General features: G+C 41.5%; 1 protein-coding gene and 1 long non-coding RNA gene across 4 annotated transcripts in view; one reads left to right on the forward strand and one right to left on the reverse strand.

Moving 5' to 3' along the window:
• snx9b (sorting nexin 9b) overlaps positions 1–21,860 on the reverse strand; it is a 307,428-nt gene that overhangs the window by 231,392 nt on the left and 54,176 nt on the right. For all 3 annotated transcript variants that reach the window (XM_068044778.1, XM_068044777.1, XM_068044776.1), the window contains exons 2-3: positions 14,700–14,786; positions 6,171–6,245 (exon numbers count right to left, since the gene is read on the reverse strand). In XM_068044778.1, coding sequence (XP_067900879.1) covers positions 6,171–6,245; positions 14,700–14,786 — 162 coding nt within the window. The remainder of the gene's footprint in view (positions 1–6,170; positions 6,246–14,699; positions 14,787–21,860) is intronic.
• Positions 20,389–21,860, forward strand: part of LOC137376367 (uncharacterized) — a 35,694-nt gene continuing 34,222 nt past the window's right edge. Inside the window, exon 1 of the long non-coding RNA XR_010976196.1 lies at positions 20,389–20,514. This is a non-coding gene — a long non-coding RNA (uncharacterized lncRNA). The remainder of the gene's footprint in view (positions 20,515–21,860) is intronic.

Here is a 21,860-nt window from a genome sequence, read left to right on the forward strand (position 1 = left end):
TAACATTTCGGGTCAATGACCCTTCTTCGGAACTGACAAATATTAAAAATGTCACAGGTTATAAGCAAGTGAGGTGGGGGTGGGGCAAGAGATAACAAAGGAGAAGGTGTAGATTGGACAAGGCCACATAGCTGACCAAAAGGTCATGGAGCAAAGGCAAACAATATGTTAATGGTGTGCTGAAAGACAAAGCATTAGTACAGAAAAGGTGTTAACGGACTGAATATTGAACAGCAGCAAGTACAAACATGAAAAAAACAGTGGATAAGCAAACTGAACAAACTAAGATGAAATGAAATAAATACAAAAAAGGTTGTAAAAAATGTAAAAAAGAAAAAACTAAAAATGAAAGTAAAATGGGGGGCTGTCATGCTCTGAAATTATTGAACGCAATGTTCAGTCCAGCAGGCTGTAGTGTGCCTAATCGGTAGATGAGATGCTGTTCCTCGAGCTTGCGTTGATGTTCACTGGAACACTGAACCTTTATAAAGCTCTGGTTAGGCCCCAAGAGTACTGTGTCCAGTTCTAATCATCACACTTTAGGAAAGATGTGAAGGTCCTTTAGAGGATGCAGAGGAGGTTTAACAGAATAGCTCCAGGGATGGGGGATTTTAGTTACAAGGTTAGGTTGGAAAAGATGGGGTTGTTCTTCTTGAAGCAAAGGAGATTGAGGGGATATTTGATAGAGGTATACTAGATTATGACAGGTTTAGATAGGTTAGACCAGGAAAAACTGTTTCCCATAACTGATGGTTCAAGGACTAGGGTACACAGATGTAAGGTTTCGGGCAAGATATGCAGGGTGAGTGAGAGGAAGAACTTTTTTCTTTTTACGCAGCAAGTGGTAATGACCTGGAACTCGCTGCCCACGAGTGTTGTGGAAGCTGAGACAATCAAGGATTTCAAAAGGAAATTGGACAAGTACTTGAAGGAAATAAACTCGCAGGGCTATGAGGATTGAACGGGAGGGTGGGACTGACTGGACCGCTCTGCAGAGAGCTGGCATGGACTCAATAGGCCAAATGGCCTCCTTGTGTGGTGTAAATGGCTATGACCTTTAAGTCTCTAAATGATCTTCTCTATTCTAAGATGAACATTCCCAGCTTCTCTAGACTCATAACTGAAATTCCTCTTCCCTGGTACAATTGTAGCAAACCTCCTCTGCACCCTCTCCAAGGCCTTGCCACCCCTCCTAAAGTAAGAACAGAATAGGACAATGCTCTAGGCAAGGTCTAACCAGCAATTTAAAATGTTCATAATAACATTCTTGCTTTAGCACGCTACGTCTCGATCAATAAATTCTTGAATCCTGAATGCTTTAACAGCCATATCAAATAGTCCTGCCATCTTCAAAGATTTTAGAAAATGAAGTGTCCATCCCTGCATCAATTTTAAAATTATACCAGGTCATATTGCATTCTCTCATCCTTTCTTCCAAAATGCATCACCACACATTTCTGCATTAAATTTGTTCAGCCACACGTCTGCGCATTTCACCAGTTTGTCTATATCAAACTGTCGTCGACTGCTATTCTCCTCACAGTCTACTATATTTCCAAATTTTATGTAATTTGCAAACTTTGAAATTATACCTCCTGTACCCAAGGCCATGTTATTAGATATTCAAAGAGCTGTGGTCACTATAACCAACCCTTGGCGTCACCATTGTTTATTTCCTTCACAGTTTGATAAACAACCATTCGCCACTTCTCCTTGCCTCTTAGTCGATTTCACAGCCACACAATTTCATGCCCCTTAATACCATGGGCTTCAATTATTTTTAACCAAGCTTATTATGTTGCACTTTATCAATGACCTCTTGAAAGTCCATATGCACATCAACCCTCTTATTTCATCAAAGAGTTCAATCAATCAACTGAGGCGCAGTATTCAGAAATGAATGCAGTTCTCCAGGTGCAGTCTATCCAGAGCTTTATTCAACTGTAGCATAACTTCCACCTGTGGCTCAGTTGGTAGCAGTCTTGCCGAGTCAGAGGTTGTAGGGCAGGCTCACTTGAACACGAAATTCTAGGCCGACACCACTCGTGCAGTACTGAGGGAGTGCTGGTGCTACCTTTCGAATGAAATGTTAAACTGAGGCCTCGTCTGCTCTCGGGTAGATGTAAAAGATCCAGTGGCACTACTCTGAAGAACAAGGCAGTTGTCCCCAATGTCCTGGCCAACATTTATCTGTCAAATCAACAAAACAGATTATCTGGCCCTCATTATGTTGCTATTTATGGGAGCTTGCTGTATGCAAATTGGCTGCTTTCTTTTCCCATATTACAACAGTATGTCCTACACTTCAAAAGTACATCACTGACTTTGGGACATTGGAGGTTGTGAAAGGCATTATAAAAATGCAATCCTTTCTTTCAATCAATCAATCAGTCCAGATGGGATGCAACCTAGTTTATTGAGGAAATTAGGGTAGAAATTGCAGCCACCATCTTCCAATCCTCCTTAGATACAGGGGTAATGCCAGAGGACTTGAAGGTGGCAAATGTTACACCCTTGTTCAAAAAAAAAGGATAAACTTGGTAATTACAGGCCAGTCAGTTTAATGTTGCTGGTGGGGACATTTTTGGGAAACATAATCTGGGAGAATTGTAATAGCCACTTGGACAATCATGGACTAATAACAAATCTGTGCTGGTTCTGCTGTAAGGGTAAATCATGTTCGACTAACATGATTGAGTTATTTGATGAGGTAACAGAGGGTGGACAAGTGCAGTGCAGTTGATGTCGCGTCTATGTACTTCCAAAAGCCATTTGATAAAGTACCTCATATTAGGCTACTTAGCAAAATTGAAGCCCATGGGATAAAAAAAAGGGCCAACAGCAGTAGCATGGATATGAAACAGTTGTGGTGAGTGGCTGTTTAGGACTGGAGGGAGATATATAGTGGTGTTCTCGGGGTTCAGTATTAGGGTCATTGCCATTTCTGATTACATTAAAAAGGTCTTGAACTTGCAGGTAGAGGGTACAATTACAAAATCTGTAGATGACACAAAACTTGGAAGTGTAGTGAGGAAGATGGTAATAGACTTCAATAGGACACAGACAGGCTGGTAAAATGGGGAGATGCATGGCAGATGAAATTTAGTACAGAAAAGTATAAGGTGACCCATTTTGGGAAGAATGACAATAACACTACAAGCTGAATGGCACAATTTTAAAAGGGGGTACAATTTTTAAGCGTTGCAAGAAGATTTGTTTGCGCACAAATCTTTGAAGATGGCAAAACAGGTTAACAAAGCAGTTAATAAGGCATATGGGGCACTAGGCTTTGTAAATAGAGCAGGTAACAAAAGTCAGGAAGTCAGGGCGGCACAGTGGCGCAGTGGTTAGCACCGCAGCCTCACAGCTCCAGGGACCCGGGTTCGATTCCGGGTACAGCCTGTGTGGAGTTTGCAAGTTCTCCCTGTGTCTGCGTGGGTTTTCTCCGGGTGCTCCGGTTTCCTCCCACAAGCCAAAATACTTGCAGGTTGATAGGTAAATTGGCCATTATAAATTGTCACTAGTATAGGTAGGTGGTAGGGAAATATAGGAATAGGTGGGGATGTTTGGTAGGAATAGGTGGGGATGTTTGGTAGGAATATGGGATTAGTGTAGGATTAGTATAAATGGGTGGTTGATGTTCGGCACAGACTCGGTGGGCCGAAGGGCCTGTTTCAGTGCTGTATCTCTAATCTAATCTAATGCTAAACCTATATAAAACAGTAGTTCAGCCCCAGCTGCTTTACAGTCTCCAATTCAGAGCAACATACTTTAGGAAGGACAAGGTGGCTTTGGAGAGGGTACAGAAGATTTACTAGAAGGATTCCAGGGATAAGAGACAACAGTTACATGGATAGACTGGAGAAGCTGGGGTTGTTCTCCATAGAGCAAAGAAGGCTAACAGAAGATTAGACAGAGGTGCATAAAACCATGATGGGTTTAAATAGAGTAAATAAAGAAATAATTTTCAATGGCTGAAGGGTTGGTAACCAGAGGAAATAGATTTAAAAGGTGATTGACAGAAGAACCAGAAATATGAAGAAACATTCTTATTATGTAAAAACAAAGCAAATTATGAGCTGGAAGACAAATCTTGAAAGGGCAGTAGAAGTAGTTTCAATAGTAACATTCCTTTGATTCTCTCTCTCTCATCTCTTTTGTGATTAAGATTGTTTACTTACACAATTAGAGCTATTGGCTTTTGGAAGTCTGTACAAGTCTTGGACAATACCAAATTCTTCAAAGATGTCCCAATGTTCAACTGTAATTTTACCAGTTAGTAGTTTTGCCCAGTTTACTGTAGTCAATTTCTCTCATTCTGTCAACGTCTCCCTTACCTAAACTTAAAACCTTGCTTAGTGATTTGCCTTTCTTCCTCTTAAACCCAATATGATTGAACTCAGCTATGTTATTGCAATTCTGTAGATTATGTTATAACCAGGTGAGAAAGGTGTTTAGGGGTCTCTTTCAGCCTTCACCTGGTCTTATTGTAACAGGATTTAATTTTAAACACACTGTTTTGAGCTCTTCCTTGATGAATCCTTGTTCACTGCTTTCCAATTATAAGGCAAAGAAATGAGCACAAACAGGCTTTCTTAGGTTTAAAGAAGAAAAGTGAAATTTATTAAAACTTAAACATAAACTCCAATTTGGTTAATGCCTATGGATACACGCCGAGCCTCACGCTAGCATGCGTACGTGATACGCACATGCAAATAGAGACAGAAAAAAGAAAAATAAAGTAGAGAGGTTTGAGGCAATATCAGAAGACTTTCTTGTTACTGTGCTTCGAGCTCACTGTAGTCCTTTTGTAGGTAGTTCTTGCTTGTAAGCAATTCTTGCTTCTCGTTGGGGCCCCAGTACTCTTCTTAAACCTTGTTCACTGTAGAAGACTTTTCTCTTGGGGTTCATATGTCTTCAATGGTTTCCGAAGCTGGTGAGAGTGAGATGAGAGCAGACATGAGAGAGGTCTTTTCAGTCCAGGAGCAAACAGCTTTCTGAGTTTTTAAAACTCTGTGGCAAGTTCAAATTCAAAAAACTCCAACAGCCAGTTAGTCATGTGACTAAAAACTGGTCTGACCACGTCTTCTGTGTATTGGGAAAGCAAGGACTGGTTCCTTTGTTCCAACACGGTCTGCTAGTATGCAAAAAAGGTCTTTCCAGTGAGGGGCCTGGCAATTCCTTGTGATAAGCCCTCTTTTCTTCCCAGCAACAATTTTAAGTTTTAATGTTCATTTGGCGAAATAATGTGTGCCTCATTCTTGGCAGGTGGGGGCCTGCATGACAATTACATCAAGTATGCATCTGGTCAAACTCTGATACCATGCAGAAATGATAAAGCCATTACTAGCACAAGAGGGAAGCGTATACAGTGCATGTTGTGATCTTTTATCAGAACTGGGAAAAGACTTGAAATGCTAACTCGGTTTCTCTCTCCACAGATGCCATCAGACATGCTGATATTTTCCAGCATTTTCTGTTTTTATTGCAAAATGTGATGCTTGCAATCTGTGTGAATACCAACATGCTGGAAAAGTTTGGTGAAAAATAATGCAACTTTTCAATTCAGTTACTGACACCAAATTAAAAAAGAGAAAGCATGAAACTTCTAATGGAACAATAACATTGATTTGATACATCTCAGGTGAAGAACTGAAGACATAAAAGTTCTTTTCAAAAAAGCTCCAAAGTTAAGAGCATTAACCCAAAGAACTATAAAAGCAAACAGCCATAAAGATACAAACCTAAGAAGAAACTGTTTCAAGACAAATGTAAAGAAAACAAGGCTATATCAAATGACCCTTCAACATGATTAGATCATTTGAAAAGAGCGTAATAAAAAAAAGAGATTTCCTCCTGTGTTGTAACTGCTGCTGACAACAGGAGAAAGAGAACAGCCATACAAATCCAGAACAAGGCAAGTACAGACTAGAGCAATTCATGTGACTCACATGACGAGTGAAAAAAACCCAAAACAGTGCTTTGCAATTTCTCCAATTCTCCCATATTTGCAGAGGATGAACGAATGAGGAACAATGATACATTTTGGACCATCAACTATTCACCAAGGGATTTTTAAAAACTGGAAGAAATAACTGAGTTAAGAACTTCAGATGTAAAAGAGCCAACACTTCCACCATGAGCTACTTTATTAACAGGAAACTACTCACCTCCACATAGTCCGTTGGAACAAGTCCAGTCATTCCCCGAGCATTTGTTGCTTCACACCATCCACCACCAACATCCTGAAAATATGAAGCAAACACTGCACTTAAAAAAATGAATGACAATGATTCTTTTTTATTTATGTCTCGTGTCCAGGTGCAAGGGTAGTAAGTGAGGTTTCATGCAAGATAAATTTAAGCTTTTGTAAGCCTCTGCAGCTAAGAAACAACAAACTAATGCTATTCCCCTCAGTTTTTAAACTTTCTAACAGTTCCAAAAAAACAAGACAAAACATGGGAAGCAGGATCCAATTTACTGTTTTAATCTTCTCATTTTATCTATATCTTGGCATATGTGGGCCAGTACAGTCCACAGTAGTGATGCACTTGCTTAATTGGTCTCAAAACAGCCATTAACCATTACTTTACAAGATAGTGAATAAAGTAGAAGGGAACAGCAAGTTGCAAAAGGACAATGGTTAGAGAGCAGGCAAAACTGTGCACTTCGACATGGAGAAGTGCGAGATCATCCACTTTGAACCAAAAAAAGAGATAGGTTAGAGTATTTTCGAAATGGTGGCGAACTAGAGCAGAGCATAATTGGGAGACTGTCAGCAGCGAAGGGGGGAGGGAACCTATGGAGGGGTAGAGGAGATCCCGCAGATACTGGTCCTAAGTATAACGGTATTTGCTATCTATGAGGATAAGGTTGAAGACTGCAGAGAGTATGTAAGGTTTAGAGCATTTACATGGCCTACTTTTATGAATAATTTTGTAATACTTTTTCTGTAAGGCTAAATGTAATGTCAAGACTGGATTGCAATGCATGATGGTCATCTTCGCTGAAATATGTCAAAATGTCATGTTGAGATATATGTGTGTGGAAAGCTGCACGTCGCCACAATGGAAAGGGGAAGTCATGCAGTTGGAGGGGGGGCCCACATTGCAGGGGCTAAGGACCGTGCCAAATTTTATATTTGTGAAAAATAAGGACAGCTAAACTAAAGGACTAATTATATGCTATATACACCAAAATTGAAGTCTGTTTGAGCTAATGCTTGCTTTATTATGAAATGTTTTTCACGGCTATACTCGGTTTAAACCTTTGTGTAAGAACAATGGGAGAGATGGGTTGAAGACCTCAACACTTCTTGCAGGGGCTGAGATAAGATAAATGTGAAACTGGAGAATTGCAAAAATGGTTACCATCAGCAAGAATGTGACCCTTAGGATCCTTGCTAAAACAGAAGCAAGCAAGAAGCATCTGTAAAGTGTGTAGATTGAGCCATTAACTAACTAGGGTCCAACAGTGATGTCAACCTGGACCAATTAGGATCCTTGGAACAATTCATAACCTAATATGGTAAAATCCTAGCACCCCAAGAAGGATAAAAGAAAGGGGGTTACAGGACATCATTGGCACACTTCGCAGAAGATTGACTCCGGTCAACAGAACACAGCAAAAGAAGAAGCTCAGAAGCAAGAACTGGTGCTGAGTGTTGCTGCATACCTATTGCCATTGATAAGTATTAACTTTAATATATTAGTCAAACCGAATAAACTCTCTGACTTGATCACAGAACTTCAGCAAGTATCTTGTAGGTCTATCTTGGTCAAGAATCCCAAGGCGAGCTGGGTTCGGTTCTGGGTACTGCCAATGCATCATACTTGGCTGACGTTCAACTCATTCTTTTCATTAGTGTTAATTATTATTCATTGGCTCAAAAAAAGCTTTCACTATAAAGTGTCAGAATATGCCGTACTAGTCTTTTTAAAAATAGTGACCAACTTGCCCCTTTTACAGTTAACTTTAACACCGTTCTTTCCAGGCTGTAGAAGAGATGAGCCAGTCAGTGATTCAGAAAGTCAGCCATTGTCTCTTGCTGTAAGCACGGGCGGACCACTCGTCAAGTATGAACAGGGTGCAACTTAATAAGTTTGCAAAGATCAGCTATGATCTTATTGAATGATGGAGCAGGCTCAAAGAGCCGAATGGCCTTCTCCTGTTTCTTGTTCTCGTACATTCTTATGACAAAAGCACACATGCTCAAGACAGATGCTTCTCTCAACAGGGTCTGGTTGGTCAACTTAATCTGATTTAGGTGCAAATGCTCCTTTTTTATAAAAAGGATTAGCCACTCCTTAAGTTTTAGTCACAAGTTACAATTAAATCATTTGAAATGTAGACAGCCATGCATCAGCAACTGAAAAAGGAAAGAATGAAAGAAACACAAAGTACAAAAGAATGTTAATATAAATTCAGCCCTTTCACTTATTCAGGCTGATCACATGAAATGCTGACAACTTGTTTGATCCAGGTATGAGCTTCAAACTCCACATCCTATTCATAGAAACATAGAAAATAGGAGCAGGAATAGGCCATTCAGCCCTTCAAGCCTGCAGCGCCATTCAATACAATCATAGCTGATCGTCCAAACTCAGTACCCTGTTCCCGCTTCCTCCCCGTATCACTTGATTCCTTTAGCCCCAAGAACTATATCTAACTCTTGAATATATTTCATGATTTGGCCTCAACTGCTTTCTGTGGAGAATTCCACAGGTTCACCACTCTCTGGGTGAAGAAATCCCTCCTCATCTCAGTCCTAAATGGCTTACCCCTTATCCTTAGATTGTGACCCCTCATCCTGGACTCCCCCGCCATCGGGAACATCCTTCCTGCATTTAGTCTGTCCAGTCCTGTTAGAATTTTGTAGGTTTCTATGACATCCCTTCTCATTCTTCTAAATTCTAGCAAATTCAAGCCTAATCAACCCAGTCTCTCTTCATACGTCAGTCCTGCCATCCCAGGAATCAGTCTGGTGAACCTTCGCTTCACTTCCTCCATAGCAAGAACATCCTTCCTCAGATAAGGAGACCAAAACTGCACACAATACTCCAGATGTGGTCTCACCAAGACCTTGCATAATTTCAGCAAGACATCCTTGCTCCTGTACTCGAATCCTCTTGCTAAGAAAGCCAACATACCATTTGCCTTCTTAACTGCCTGCTGCACCTGCATGCTTACTTTCAACGACTGGTGCACAAAAGCACCCAGGTCTCTCTGCACCTCCCCCTTTCCCAATCGCCATCTAGATAATAATCTGCCTTTCTGTTTTTGCCACCAAAGTGGATAACCTCACATTTATCCACATTATACTGCATCTGGCATGTATTTGGCCACGCACTCAACCTGTCCAAATCACACTGAAGCTTCTCTGCATCCTCCTCACAGCTCACACTCCCACTCAGCTTTGTGTCATCTGCAAACTTGGATATATTACATTTAATTCCCTCATCTATATCATTAATATATATTGTGAACAGCAGGAGTCCTCGCACTGATCCCTGCGATACCCCACTATTCACTGCCTGCCACTCGGAAAAAGACCCATTTATTCCTACTCTTTGTTTCCTGTCTGCCAACCAATTCTCTATGCATGTCAGTACCTTAACCCCAATCCCATGTGCTTTAATTTTGCACGCTAATCTCTTATGTGGGACCTTATCGAAAGCCTTCTGAAAGTCCAAATACACCACATCCACTGGTTCTCCCTTATCTATTCTACTAGTTAGATCCTCAAAAAATTCCAGTAGATTTGTCAAACACCATTTCCCTTTCGTAAATCCATGTTGACTTTATCCGATCATGTCATTGTTTACCAAGTGCTCTGCTATTACATCTTTTATAATGGACTCTAGTATTTTCCCCACTACTGATGTCAGGCTAACCGGTCTACAATTCCCTGTTTTCTCTCTGCCTCCTTTTTAAAATAGTGGGGTTACATTAGCTACCCTTTGGAACTGTTCCAGAGTCTATAGAATTTTGAAAAATGACCAGCAATGAATCTACTATTTCTAGGGCCACTTCCTTAAGCACTCTGGGGATTTATCAGCCTTCAATTTCCCTAAAACCATTTCCCTACTAATACTGATTTCATACAGTTCCTCCTTCTCACTAGACCCTATGTTCCCCAACATTTCTGGGAAGTAATTTGTGTCCTTTGTGAAGACAGAACCAAAGTACGTATTTAATTAGTCTGCCATTTCTTTGTTCCCCATTATAAATTCCCCCGTTACTGAATGTAAGGAACCCACAATTGTCTTCACTAATCTTTTTCTCTTCACATATCTTTCGAAGCTTTTACAGTCAGTTTTTATGTTACTCTCATACTCTATTTTCCCTTTCTTAATCAATCCCTTTGTCCTCCTTTGCTGAATTCTAAACTGTTCCCATTCCTCAGGTTTGCTGCTTGTTCTGGCCATTTTATATTTCTCCTCCTTGGATCTAATACTATCCCTAATTTCTTTTGTAAGCCACAGTTGAGCCACCCTTCCTGTTTTATTTTTGTGCCAGACAGGAATGAACAATTGTTGTAATTCATCCCATGCACTCTTTAAATGCTAGCCATAGCCTATCCACTGTCAACCCTTTAAGTAATGTTCCCCAATCTATCACAGCCAACTCGTGTCTCATACCTTCATAGTTTCCTTTATTTAGATTCAGGATCCTAGTCTCTGAATCAACTCTCTCAGTCTCCATCTTAATGAAGAATTCTATCATGTTATGGTCGCTCTTCCCCAAGGGACTCCGCACAACAAGATTGTTAACTAATCCTTTTTCATTACACAATACCCAGTCTAGGATGACCGGTTCACTAGTTGATTCCTCAATGTATTGGTCTAAAAAAACCTTCACGTACGCACTCCAGGAATTCCTCCTCTATATGTTGATTTGATTTGCCCAATCTACATGTAGATTTAAATCACCATAATTACAGTTCCACCCTTATTGCATTCGTCACTAATTTCTGCTTTAATGCCATCTTTTACATCGCCACTGCTGTTTGGGAGTCAATATACAACCCCCACTAACATTTTCTACCCCTTGGTGTTTCTTAGCTCCACCCATATAGATTCCACATTAGGATTCTCTGAGCTAATATCCTTCCTCACAATTGTATTGATTTCCTCTTTTATGAGCAACGCTACTCCACCTCCTTTCCTTTTTTGCCTGTCCTTCCTAAATATTGAATACCCCTGGAGGTTCAGTTCCCATCCTTGGTCACCGTGCAGCCATGTCTCCGTAATCGCAACTATATTGTATCTATTTGCATGGTTAATTCGCCTACCTTATTGTGAATACTCCGCACATTGAGACACAATGCCTCAGGTTTGTCTTTTTAACATTCTTAGCCATCTTGCCATTATTTTGCACGGTGGCCCTATTTATTTGTTTCTTGCCCTTGATTTCTATGCCTTCCATTTTTGCCCTTTTGTTTCCTGTCTTTCGTTTCTATCCTTGTTTCCTCCTCCTCAGTCTCCCCGCGCAGGTTCCCATCCCCCTGCCATTCCAGTTTAAATCCTCTCCAACAGCACTAGCAAACGACCCTGTGAGGACATCGGTTCCGGTCCTGCCTGGGTGTAACCCGTCCCGCTCGTACAGGCCCCACCTTCCCCAGAACCAGTCCCAATGTCCCAGGAATCTAAAACCCTCCCTCCTGCACCATTTCTCCAGCCACGCATTCATCTGGTCTATTTTCCTATTCCTATACTCACTAACATGTGGCACAGGAAGTAATTCTGAGATTACTACCTTTGAAGTCCTGCTTTTTAATTTAGCTCCTAATTCCTTAAATTCATCTTGCAGGACCTCATCCCTTTTTCTACCTACGTTGCTGGTACCGACATGTACTATGACCATTGGTTGTTCACCCTTCCCCTTCAGAATGTCCTGCAGCCGCTCCAAGACGACCTCGACTCTAGCACCAGGGAGGCAACATACCATCCTGGAGTCTTGTTTGCGGCACAGAAAGGCCTGTCTGTTCCCCTTACAATTGAATCTCCTATCATTATGGCTCTCCCAGTCTTTTCCCCCCCTGCTGTGCAGCAGTGCCATCCGTGGTGCCATGAACTTGGCTGTTGCTGCTTTCCCCTGGGAGGCCATCCCCCCAACTGTATCCAAAGCGGTATATCTGTTTGAGCAGGAGATGGCCACAGGGGTCTCCAGCACTACCTGCCTGGTGGTCACCCATCCCTTTTCTGCCTGTGCAGCCATTACCTGCAGTGTGACCACTTCGCTAAACGTGCTATCCACAACGTCCTAGCATCGCTGATGCTCCACAGTGAATCTACCCACAGCTCCAGCTCCATAATGTGGGTAGCCAGTAGCTGCAGATGGATACACTTCCAGAACACACGGTTGCCAGGGACACTGGAAGCATCCCTGATTTCCCACATAGCGCAGGAGGAGCGTATCACTGGTGCAAGCTCTCCTGCCATGACTTACCTTTAGATTAATTAATTATTCCCTATAAAAATACTAATTACAGTAGGGGCCTTGTTCTACTCCAAACACTACCCACTACAATATAAAATTCTTAATAAATTACGCAAATTTAAAAAAAAAACATACTTTAGTAGTACTCACCTCATCACTTATATGGTAGGTTATGAGGTTTTTTTTTAAACTTCCTTTTTTAAAGCTGTTTAAATGCACTAACAGCTGTTATTTACCAAACTAATCACTTAGCAGATTTCCTGTGATGTCACTAAGTTTTTTCCCCCCCTCTTTCAAATCTCAGTGCGCACTGAGAAAGAAAAGAGAGAGAGAAAGGGAGTGAGTGAGTGAGAGAAAGGGAGTGAGTGAGTGAGAGAAAGGGAGTGAGTGAGTGAGAGAAAGGGAGTGAGTGAGTGAGAGAAAGGGAGTGAGTGAGTGAGAGAAAGGGAGTGAGTGAGTGAGAGAAAGGGAGTGAGTGAGTGAGAGAAAGGGAGTGAGTGAGTGAGAGAAAGGGAGTGAGTGAGTGAGAGAAAGGGAGTGAGTGAGTGAGAGAAAGGGAGTGAGTGAGTGAGAGAAAGGGAGTGAGTGAGTGAGAGAAAGGGAGTGAGTGAGTGAGAGAAAGGGAGTGAGTGAGTGAGAGAAAGGGAGTGAGTGAGTGAGAGAAAGGGAGTGAGTGAGTGAGAGAAAGGGAGTGAGTGAGTGAGAGAAAGGGAGTGAGTGAGTGAGAGAAAGGGAGTGAGTGAGTGAGAGAAAGGGAGTGAGAGAAAGGGAGTGAGAGAGTGAGAGAAAGAGAGTGAGAGTGAGAGTGAGTAAGAAAAAGAAAAAGAAAAAGAAAAAGAAAAAGAAAAAGAAAAAGAAAAAGAGAAAGAAAAAGAAGAAAAAAAAGAAAAAGAAAAAGAGAAAGAAAAAAAAGAGAAAGAAGAAAAAAGAGAAAGAAAAAGAAGAGAAAGAAAAAGAAGAGAAAGAAAAAGAAGAGAAAGAAAAAGAAGAGAAAGAAAAAGAAGAGAAAGAAAAAGAGAAAAAGGAAAAGAGAAAGAGAAAGAGAAAGAGAAAGAGAAAGAGAAAGAGAAAGAGAAAAAGAAAAAGGGAAAGAGAAAAAGAGAAAGAGAAAAAGGAAAAGAAAAAGGAAAAGAAAAAGGAAAAGAAAAAGGAAAAGGAAAAGAAAAAGGAAAAGAAAAAGGAAAAGAAAAAGGAAAAGAAAAAGGAAAAGAAAAAGAAAAAGAAAAAGGAAAAAGAAAAAGGAAAAAGGAAAAAGGAAAAAGGAAAAAGAAAAAAGAAAAAGGAAAAAGGAAAAAGGAAAAAGGAAAAAGAAGAAAGAAAAGGGAGTGCTGCCGCTCCGGTCACCAGGTACGCAAGGGCTTCGAGCCCCACTCCGGATCAGCCTTCTCCCAGGTCCGCCCGCTGTCGCCCCGCTCACCAGTTAAGTAAGGGCCTCGAGCCCCACTCTCTCCTTTTCAGGTCCCGCTCCAGAACAGCCTCCTCCCAGTTCCACCTGCCGCCGCTCCTGTCACCGGGTTTCATCACCAAATCCATTTATTTCCACCTTTAACAGTGCCCAGTTCTTCCCCATCTCTGTCCCTTCACCACTGAAACTCTTGATTCCAATGCCCTCCTTGCCAGCCTTCCACTCTACATAAATTCCAACATGTCCAAAACTCAACCACCCATACCTTGTCTCACAGAAAGTCCTGCTTAACCACCTAATTTTCATTTGCCCCACAAGTCAGTGAACTACTTCCTATTTCTTGACGTTGGAAGAACAGATGTACAAGATGCAGTTTCCAACTATTAAGACACAACACAGGGCAACAATTTTCCAGTTACTGGGACGTTCCACTCGTAATCAGGCTGACTTAGCAGCCTTTAAGCACTTTTTTTTTTAAAAAGGTAGCAATTAAAAAAAATCGAAACTCAATTTTGGATGTGTCAAGATTGATTAGGATAATTCTTTCTTTCTTTGGCCTCCTTGTCTCGAGAGACAATGGGTAAGCGCCTAGAGGTGGTCAGTGGTGTCAGTCGCTGTGAGGCAACTATGGAGTGACCTCTCCATGGCGCATGCCTGGGCGAATGTATGGAGGTTGAGAGTTGCCCAAGCGTCAAAACCCCCCTCTCGGCCTTTCTGGTGGGTTTATGGAAAAACCTGCAAAGTTTTGTCTAGATTCTCTCAATTACAAAAAAAACTCCTTTTGTTAGGAAATAACAATGAAAATAAAAGGTATCTATCATATCACTTTATGTAACAAAATGTGAGCTATTACCCGATTGGTGACAGTGATGATCTCTCCTTCCTTGACCGTCAGCTCGTCATTTCCAGGTTCAGCTGTAAAGTTGTACAAAACACGGGCCTGTTCATTGGGAATGGAGGAAACAGTTAACAGAATGCTACCCAAGTTCATCTTTATTCAAAAGCAGTAAAAGCCACCTATCAGTTACAGTATGTAACCTGTAATGGCCACAAAAGAATAAATTAAGTGAAACTTACAACTACAACTTGAGGTCAATTAGCTCAGTTGACTAGATAGCTAGAGTGTGATGCAGAAAAAGACACCAACAGCGCGCGTTCAATCCCCAAATCGGCTGTGGTACTTCATGGAGACCTGCCTCTCCTTGCCCTACACTTGAGGAGTGGTGCCCCTCAAGCTATACATTACCAACTTTCTCTCTAATGAAGAGAGATGCCTCTGGTCCTTTGGGACTATGCCAGAACGACGATAACTTTTTCTTAATGTAGTACCTTTAATGTAATAAAGTATTCCAAGGCATTATAAAATAAAATATTACATCAAATCACAATAGGAAGAAACTTTTTCCCTTAGCGGAGGTGTCAATAACCAGGGGGCATAGATTTAAGGTAAGGGGCAGGAGGTTTAGAGGCGATTTGAGGAAAACATTTTTCACCCAGAGGGTGGTTGGAATCTGGAACACAATGCCTGAAGGGGTGGTAGAGGCAGGAACCCTCACAACATTTAAGTAGTATTTAGATGAGCGCTTGAAACACCATAGCATACAAGGCTACGGGCCAAGAGCTGGAAAATGGGATTAGAATACATAGGTGATTGATGGCCGGCTCGGCCACGATGGGCTGAAGGGCCTGTTTCTGTGCTGTATAAATCTGAGAGATGACCAAAAGCTTGGTCAAAAAGATAAGTTTTAAGGAGTGTCTTAAAAGGAGGAAAGCGAAGTAGAGGGGCAAGAGGCTTGGGGAAGGAATCGCAGAGCTTAGGACCTAAGCAACTGAAGGCACGCCACCAATAGCAGAGCTATTAAAATTGGGAATGCACAAGAGACCTAAATTAGAAGAGCACAGATATCTCTGGAAGGATTTTAAAACAAGGTTGAGAATTTTAAAATTTGAGAGGTTGTTTAAATCAGGAGACAGAGTAAATCAGCGAGCACAGCGGTAATGGGTGGATAGCATTTGGTGCAAGTTAGGGCACGGGCAACAGTGTTTTGGATGACCAAGTTTATGGAGGGTAGAATGCGGGAGGCCGCCAGGAGTGTGTTAAAACAAGTCAAGTCTGGAGGTTACAAAGGCATGGATGAGGGTTTCAGCAGCAGTAGAGCTCAGGCAATCTTATGGAGATGGAAACAGCCACAGATGGCACAGAAGTGTGTTTGAAAACTCATCACGGGATCAAATATGACACCAAGGTTACGGACAGTCTGGTTCAGCCTCAGACAGTTGCCAGGGAGAGGGATGAAATCAGTGACAAGGGAGCAAAGTTTGTGGCGGATGTCAGATAAGCAGTCTGACAATTTAAGAGACAGTGAAGGAGTCAACAGCGATGGTGGTGGCAAGGTAGAGCTAGGTGTCGTCAACATAAATGTAGAAACCGACATCTTTTTAGTTGCTGTTGCGAAGGAGCAGCATTTAGATGAGAAATAGGAGGGGGCCACCAGAGGTAAGTGTGTGGGAATTGGAAGATAAGCCATTAGTGATATCTATCTAATCATAGGCAAACAGTTAAGAATGGAACCAGGCAAGTGCAGTCCTACCCAGCTAGATGACAGTGCAGTGTTGTTGGAGGAGGATAGTGTGAGCAACTGTATCAAACGCAGCAGACAGACTATGTCACAATCTAATAAAAAAAAGTCATGTAATGAAGGCAGCCTACGGGTTAGCACTGGTTTCAAAATAAGTACAATGTTGACTCGGAGTATTTGTGCCCTTAATACAAGATCAGGACCAGCAAATGAAAAATATAAAAATTAAACGCTATATAAATATTTGACAAAATGAGTAAGTGGTTTGCTCAACCAACTTTTTAAAAAATGGTCTTCATTGCTTAAGAAACTAAGTTATCCATCATCATTCTAAAAGCACTCTGTTAACAAAAGTATGAGATGCTGGGCTACATGTCTGGTGTGTAAAAAAAAAAAGAGCATTCAATAAACAAGTACTGACTTATTTTCATCTCTAAATAAAAGATGGTGTTTTATGCTGTTTTTCTTTCTATTTTGATGATCCAGCTGCACTAAAAAAAAAACCCACATGCACATGCACAATTGAGTCCCTTTCACATGTCGAGTGAATTTGAGTATTTCTGAAAACAGACATTTTGTCGAAGCTTTTTGCCTTGTACCCATCAGGGCAATTCGCAAAACTACTAATGTAAGGGAAAGCAACAAATTTATACTGTATGAGGAGATTGCAGATTGGTAGAGGCATTGCCATGGGGAATGCACCTGTTTATGGTGACTGACAGTTAACTGCCAAACTATGCTTGAAATATAAACCAGGCAGCTTAACTCCGATTGGTCAAGGCATTGCCCTGAGGAATGAACCAGCGAATGGCTGTCACTTATTTTGTTTAGCTGAAACAGGCACAATGTGTGTACATGTTCTTTCTGTCTGCAAAGAACAGGGCCCTGTGTATTAATATATGTTGCTTCCAGTACACACAACGTGCCACACTGCGAGCCCAGCTGACAATCTTAAATGTCAATGCCAGTGTGATGCTAGGTATATAGGCTGTACGTCCCAAAGACTGGCACATCTTATCAAACAGCATGCGCCTTTCGCTATTCACAACGAGCAAAGGTACAGACCATACCCAACCAGCCCGTGCTTGCAAAATTCAAAACAATGTCCAACATTAGATGCGATTCCATGATTAGACAACATTTGCTAAATAATCCTCAGTGTGCTAAGAATTACGCTGACAACCAATTTAAGACTGTCAGTTGGGCTCGCAGTGTGGCGCGTTGTGTGTACTGGAAGCTACATATATTAATACACAGGGCCCTGTTCTTTGCAGACAGAAAGAACATATACACACATTGTGCCTGTTTCAGCTAAACAAAATAAGTGACAGCCATTCGCTGGTTCATTCCTCAGGGCAATGCCTTGACCAGAGTCAAGCTGCCTAGTTTATATTTCAAGCAAAGTTTGGCAGTTAACTGTCAGTCACCAGAAACTGGTGCATTCTCCATGGCAACACCTCTATCAATCAGCACTCTCTTCTCACAGTATAAATTTGTTGCTTTCCCTTCATTGGTAGTCTTGCAAATTGTCCTGATGAGTGCAAGATGAAAAGCTTTGACAAAATATTTGTTTTCAGCAATATTCAAGTTCTTTACTACCAAACGACTATAAGTGAATTTATTATTTATGCCAGTGCATAACATTACAAATATCAGAACTGCAACCATTTATAAATGAAGTAATGTTATCTTTTAAGATTAAGGAAGAAACTTGGGAGAAGGATCTTGCAAAATTGACCAAAAACTGCAGCAAATTGGGCAGTGGAAGTAGCACAGGAAAACTAGAACAAAGAGAAATATGTAGTTACAATGTAAGAGTTGTGGCACATAGGGTGCAGCATTACATGCTTATAATTCATTCAGCATGGATAATCTGCCAGGCTCACAAATACACAGTATTGGAAAAAATGCAGTACAATGCTTTTGAATTAAATATACTTGGCACACAATTTAAATATTTTACCCCCTGAAATGAAGTCTCAGATATCAGCATCAAACACCATGTCCTGTTCATCACCAAGTCCAATTGTTTCCACCTTTTCCCTTTCAGCCCCTCTGCCACTGAAACTCTATTATTCCAATGCAATCCTTGCCAGCCTCCCCACTTTGCTTAAACTCCAATATATTCAAAACTCAACCACCCTTATCTTATCTCACAAATTCCTGCTCACCTATCCAATTTTACTTGTTCATTTTGCTGACATACATTGGCTCCCTGTTCCCCAAAATAAATTTAAAAATGACTGCACTCATCTTCATATCCCAATGTATTTTCACTCCATTCAATCTATGCATCTGCCTCTCCACTTCTAAAAACCTTTAAAACCAACCCTTTCGACCAGGTCTTCCTTCTCTCTCCCATTGCTCAACAGCTGCACCCCCATCAATTGTGTTTTTGAAGTGCCTAAGGAAGTTTTGTTTTTAAACATTGAAGGAGTTATATTAATACAAGCTGCTCTCCAAGATTCAAAACAAAAATAACTGTTCAGAGTTTCTGTTGCAGAACCAGTTCCTTATTCAGATTGCATGATAAACTGACAAAGCTCTTGTGATCGCCAGAAAAAGCACTCGAAGGTTATAACCCTACATTTATGCTTTTAACATTGTGTAGTAAAACAACACACATCACTGGAGGAATCAAACAAAATTTGCCAGAGCCACAAAGAAGGTAGTATAAAGAGAAGTCATTGCAGACAACGACAGGAGCGCTAGGAATGGAATCACAACAACTTAAGCAAAATCATGTGGAACATGTCTTTTAGGATAGACAACTACAAAAATGGAATGCCACTTCTATTCTATTCCCAACCCCCCACTACTCTCCTGGCCTCCACCAGACTTCACCATTCACCTCTTGCACAAGACCCACCTTCTGCTCAGTCAGTCCCTTCCCAACTCAACTTCCTCAATCCTCTCAAGTCAAATTATCACCCACAATGATTTGCATTTATGTAACAAAGTTTACAATTCCTGTCCACAAATATTATTCCTTGCCAAATACACGCTGGTGATCATCCTCTTTAAAAAGGACAGCCCAACTACCTACCCTTCCTCAGCAAAATCCTCAAACATGTCATTACCTGCTAGAATCCCTTTAGTTTAGTTTTCACTACACTCACAGCACCAGAGACACTCTAGTCCAAGTTACCAATTACATCCTCTAATTACAATCACAATCACCTTCATTGTAGTCCACAATCTTCAACAAAAATCAACTACTTTATCATCCCTAACTACCTTTCCACTGTAGCCCTGCTTTCTCAGGATTCTATTCCTACCTGTGCACACAAGTCCAGCTCGTGTAGTCACCTCAACATCGAGGTTCCATCCTCAGGTCCCTCTCATTCCTTGTCTAAATACTGCTCCTTAGCAACATTATCTGCAAGTATGGGATCAGCTTTGAGCTCTCTCTCTCTCTTTGACTATATATGACTGCCACAGTGCTGGTGGACATAAATCATGAGTTGAGTTGGAACTTTCAGTGCTCTATAATTCTAACATTAGTGATGAACTTTGTATTAAAAACTTGCATCCAGTGAACGATTAGCTTGGAATTACCTCAGACAGAACAGTACCAATTATCCTTTTTAAAAGGTAAACAACCCTTGTGCTAACTAGCATAGCTTAGAACTCAGTGCAAATTCATTCAACAAAATTGTGAAGTATATGTTTTTTTTTTAAATGCACAAGCAAACTCTGACATTGTTTTGACTTCAGATGCCTTTTAGCTCGAATGAAACAGGAAGAGGTAAACTGATGAAACCCAAATGGCTAATTAGTTGTAGGAACATAGAGACATATAGATGAGTTTCGGAGATTACAGCCATCAAATGGAACATTTTGTTTGATAACTGGTCTTTCAGTTTCATGATTTGGTTGGCATGTAACCAAAGTCACATCAGCTGTACCTTTTTGGGCTTTAAATACAAGAACAGTTTGCAACTTCCGAGAGCTTCAAAACAGAGCGAGAGGGGAGCAGTCAAAGACCTTCAAAATAGCTAGCTGGGGCTGGGCTTAGTCTGTGAGCGCACCACATTGAGAGAAAAAATAAAAAGTGGCGTCAAAGGGAAACAGGCAAGTGATTGGTTGGTGAGTATTTCGTTATTTTTCTCATTTATCTTTCAAAACTCAGGTAATTCTTCAGTAATTGTAAGGTTGTAGTAGTATTAGTAAAGTTTATTAGTGGTAATAAAGCTTATAGGGGAAGGACTACAGTTTTTTTTTAAAATATAGTAAGTAGTGTTTTTTAGGGAATCAAGGTCCCGACTGTAAATAGTCTCTAATTCTTGAGTAATTTAAGGGAGTAAATTAAGGGTAAGTCATGGCAGGGCAGCTCCGCAGCGTGGAGTGCTCCTCCTGTGCAATGTGGGAAGTCAGGAACAGTTCCAGAGTCCAGGGCAAACAGGTGTGCAGGTGTCCCCAGCTGCAGCTACTCGAAATCCGCATTAAGGAGCTGGAGCTGCGGGTGGATTCACTATGGAGCATCTGCAATGCTGAGATCAACATGGATAGCACGTTTAGCGAGGTGGTCACACCGCAGGCAAATGCTACAAAAGGCAGAAAGGGAATGGGTGACCACCAGGCAAAGTACAGGAAGGCAGGTAGTGCAGGAGTCCCCTGTGGCCATCCCCCTCTCTAACAGATATACCGCTTTGAATATTCTTGGGGGGAAAAGATGGCTCAGGGGAAAGCAGCAAGAGCCAAGTTCGTGGCACCATGGGTAGCTCTGCTGCACAGGAGGGGCGGAAGGAGAGTGACAGGGCTGTAGTGATAGGGGATTCAATCGTAAGGGGAACTGGCAGGCGTTTCTGTGGCTGCAAAAGAGACTCCAGGATGGTATGTTGTCTCCCTGGTGCTAGGGTCAAGAATGTCTTTGAGCGGCTGCAGGGCATTCTGAGAGGGCGGGGGGCAAGCAGCTAGACGTCGTAGTACATAGTGGTACCAACAACATAGGTTTTAAAAAAGGGATGAGGTCCTACAAGCTGAATATAGGGAGTTAGGACGTAAATTAAAAAGTAGGACCTCAAAAGGTAGTAATCTCAGGATTACTACCAGTGCTATGTGCCAGCGAGAGCAGAAATAGCAGGATATATCAGATGAATACGTGGCTGGAGAAATGGTGGAGGTGGGAGGTATTCAGATTCCTGGGACATTGGGACCGGTTCTGGGGAAGGTGGGACCAGTACAAGCTGGACGGGTTGCATCTGGCTACGACCTCGGTGGCTGGGGTGGGGGGGGGTGGTGTTTGCTGGTGCTGTCAGGATGGTTTAAACTAGAATGGCAGGGGGTGGGAATCTGAGCAGGGAGACAGAGGAGTGGGAAAACAAGGATACAAATGGCAGACAGACAAGTAAGAAGCAAATGTGGAACGCAGAGGAAACAAAGGCGAGAAACAAATGGGGCCATAGAGCTAAATAAAGCTAAGATGACTAAGA

Source organism: Heterodontus francisci, chromosome 13, assembly GCF_036365525.1.
Source record: "Heterodontus francisci isolate sHetFra1 chromosome 13, sHetFra1.hap1, whole genome shotgun sequence".
In the NCBI taxonomy this organism is placed as follows: domain Eukaryota; kingdom Metazoa; phylum Chordata; class Chondrichthyes; order Heterodontiformes; family Heterodontidae; genus Heterodontus; species Heterodontus francisci.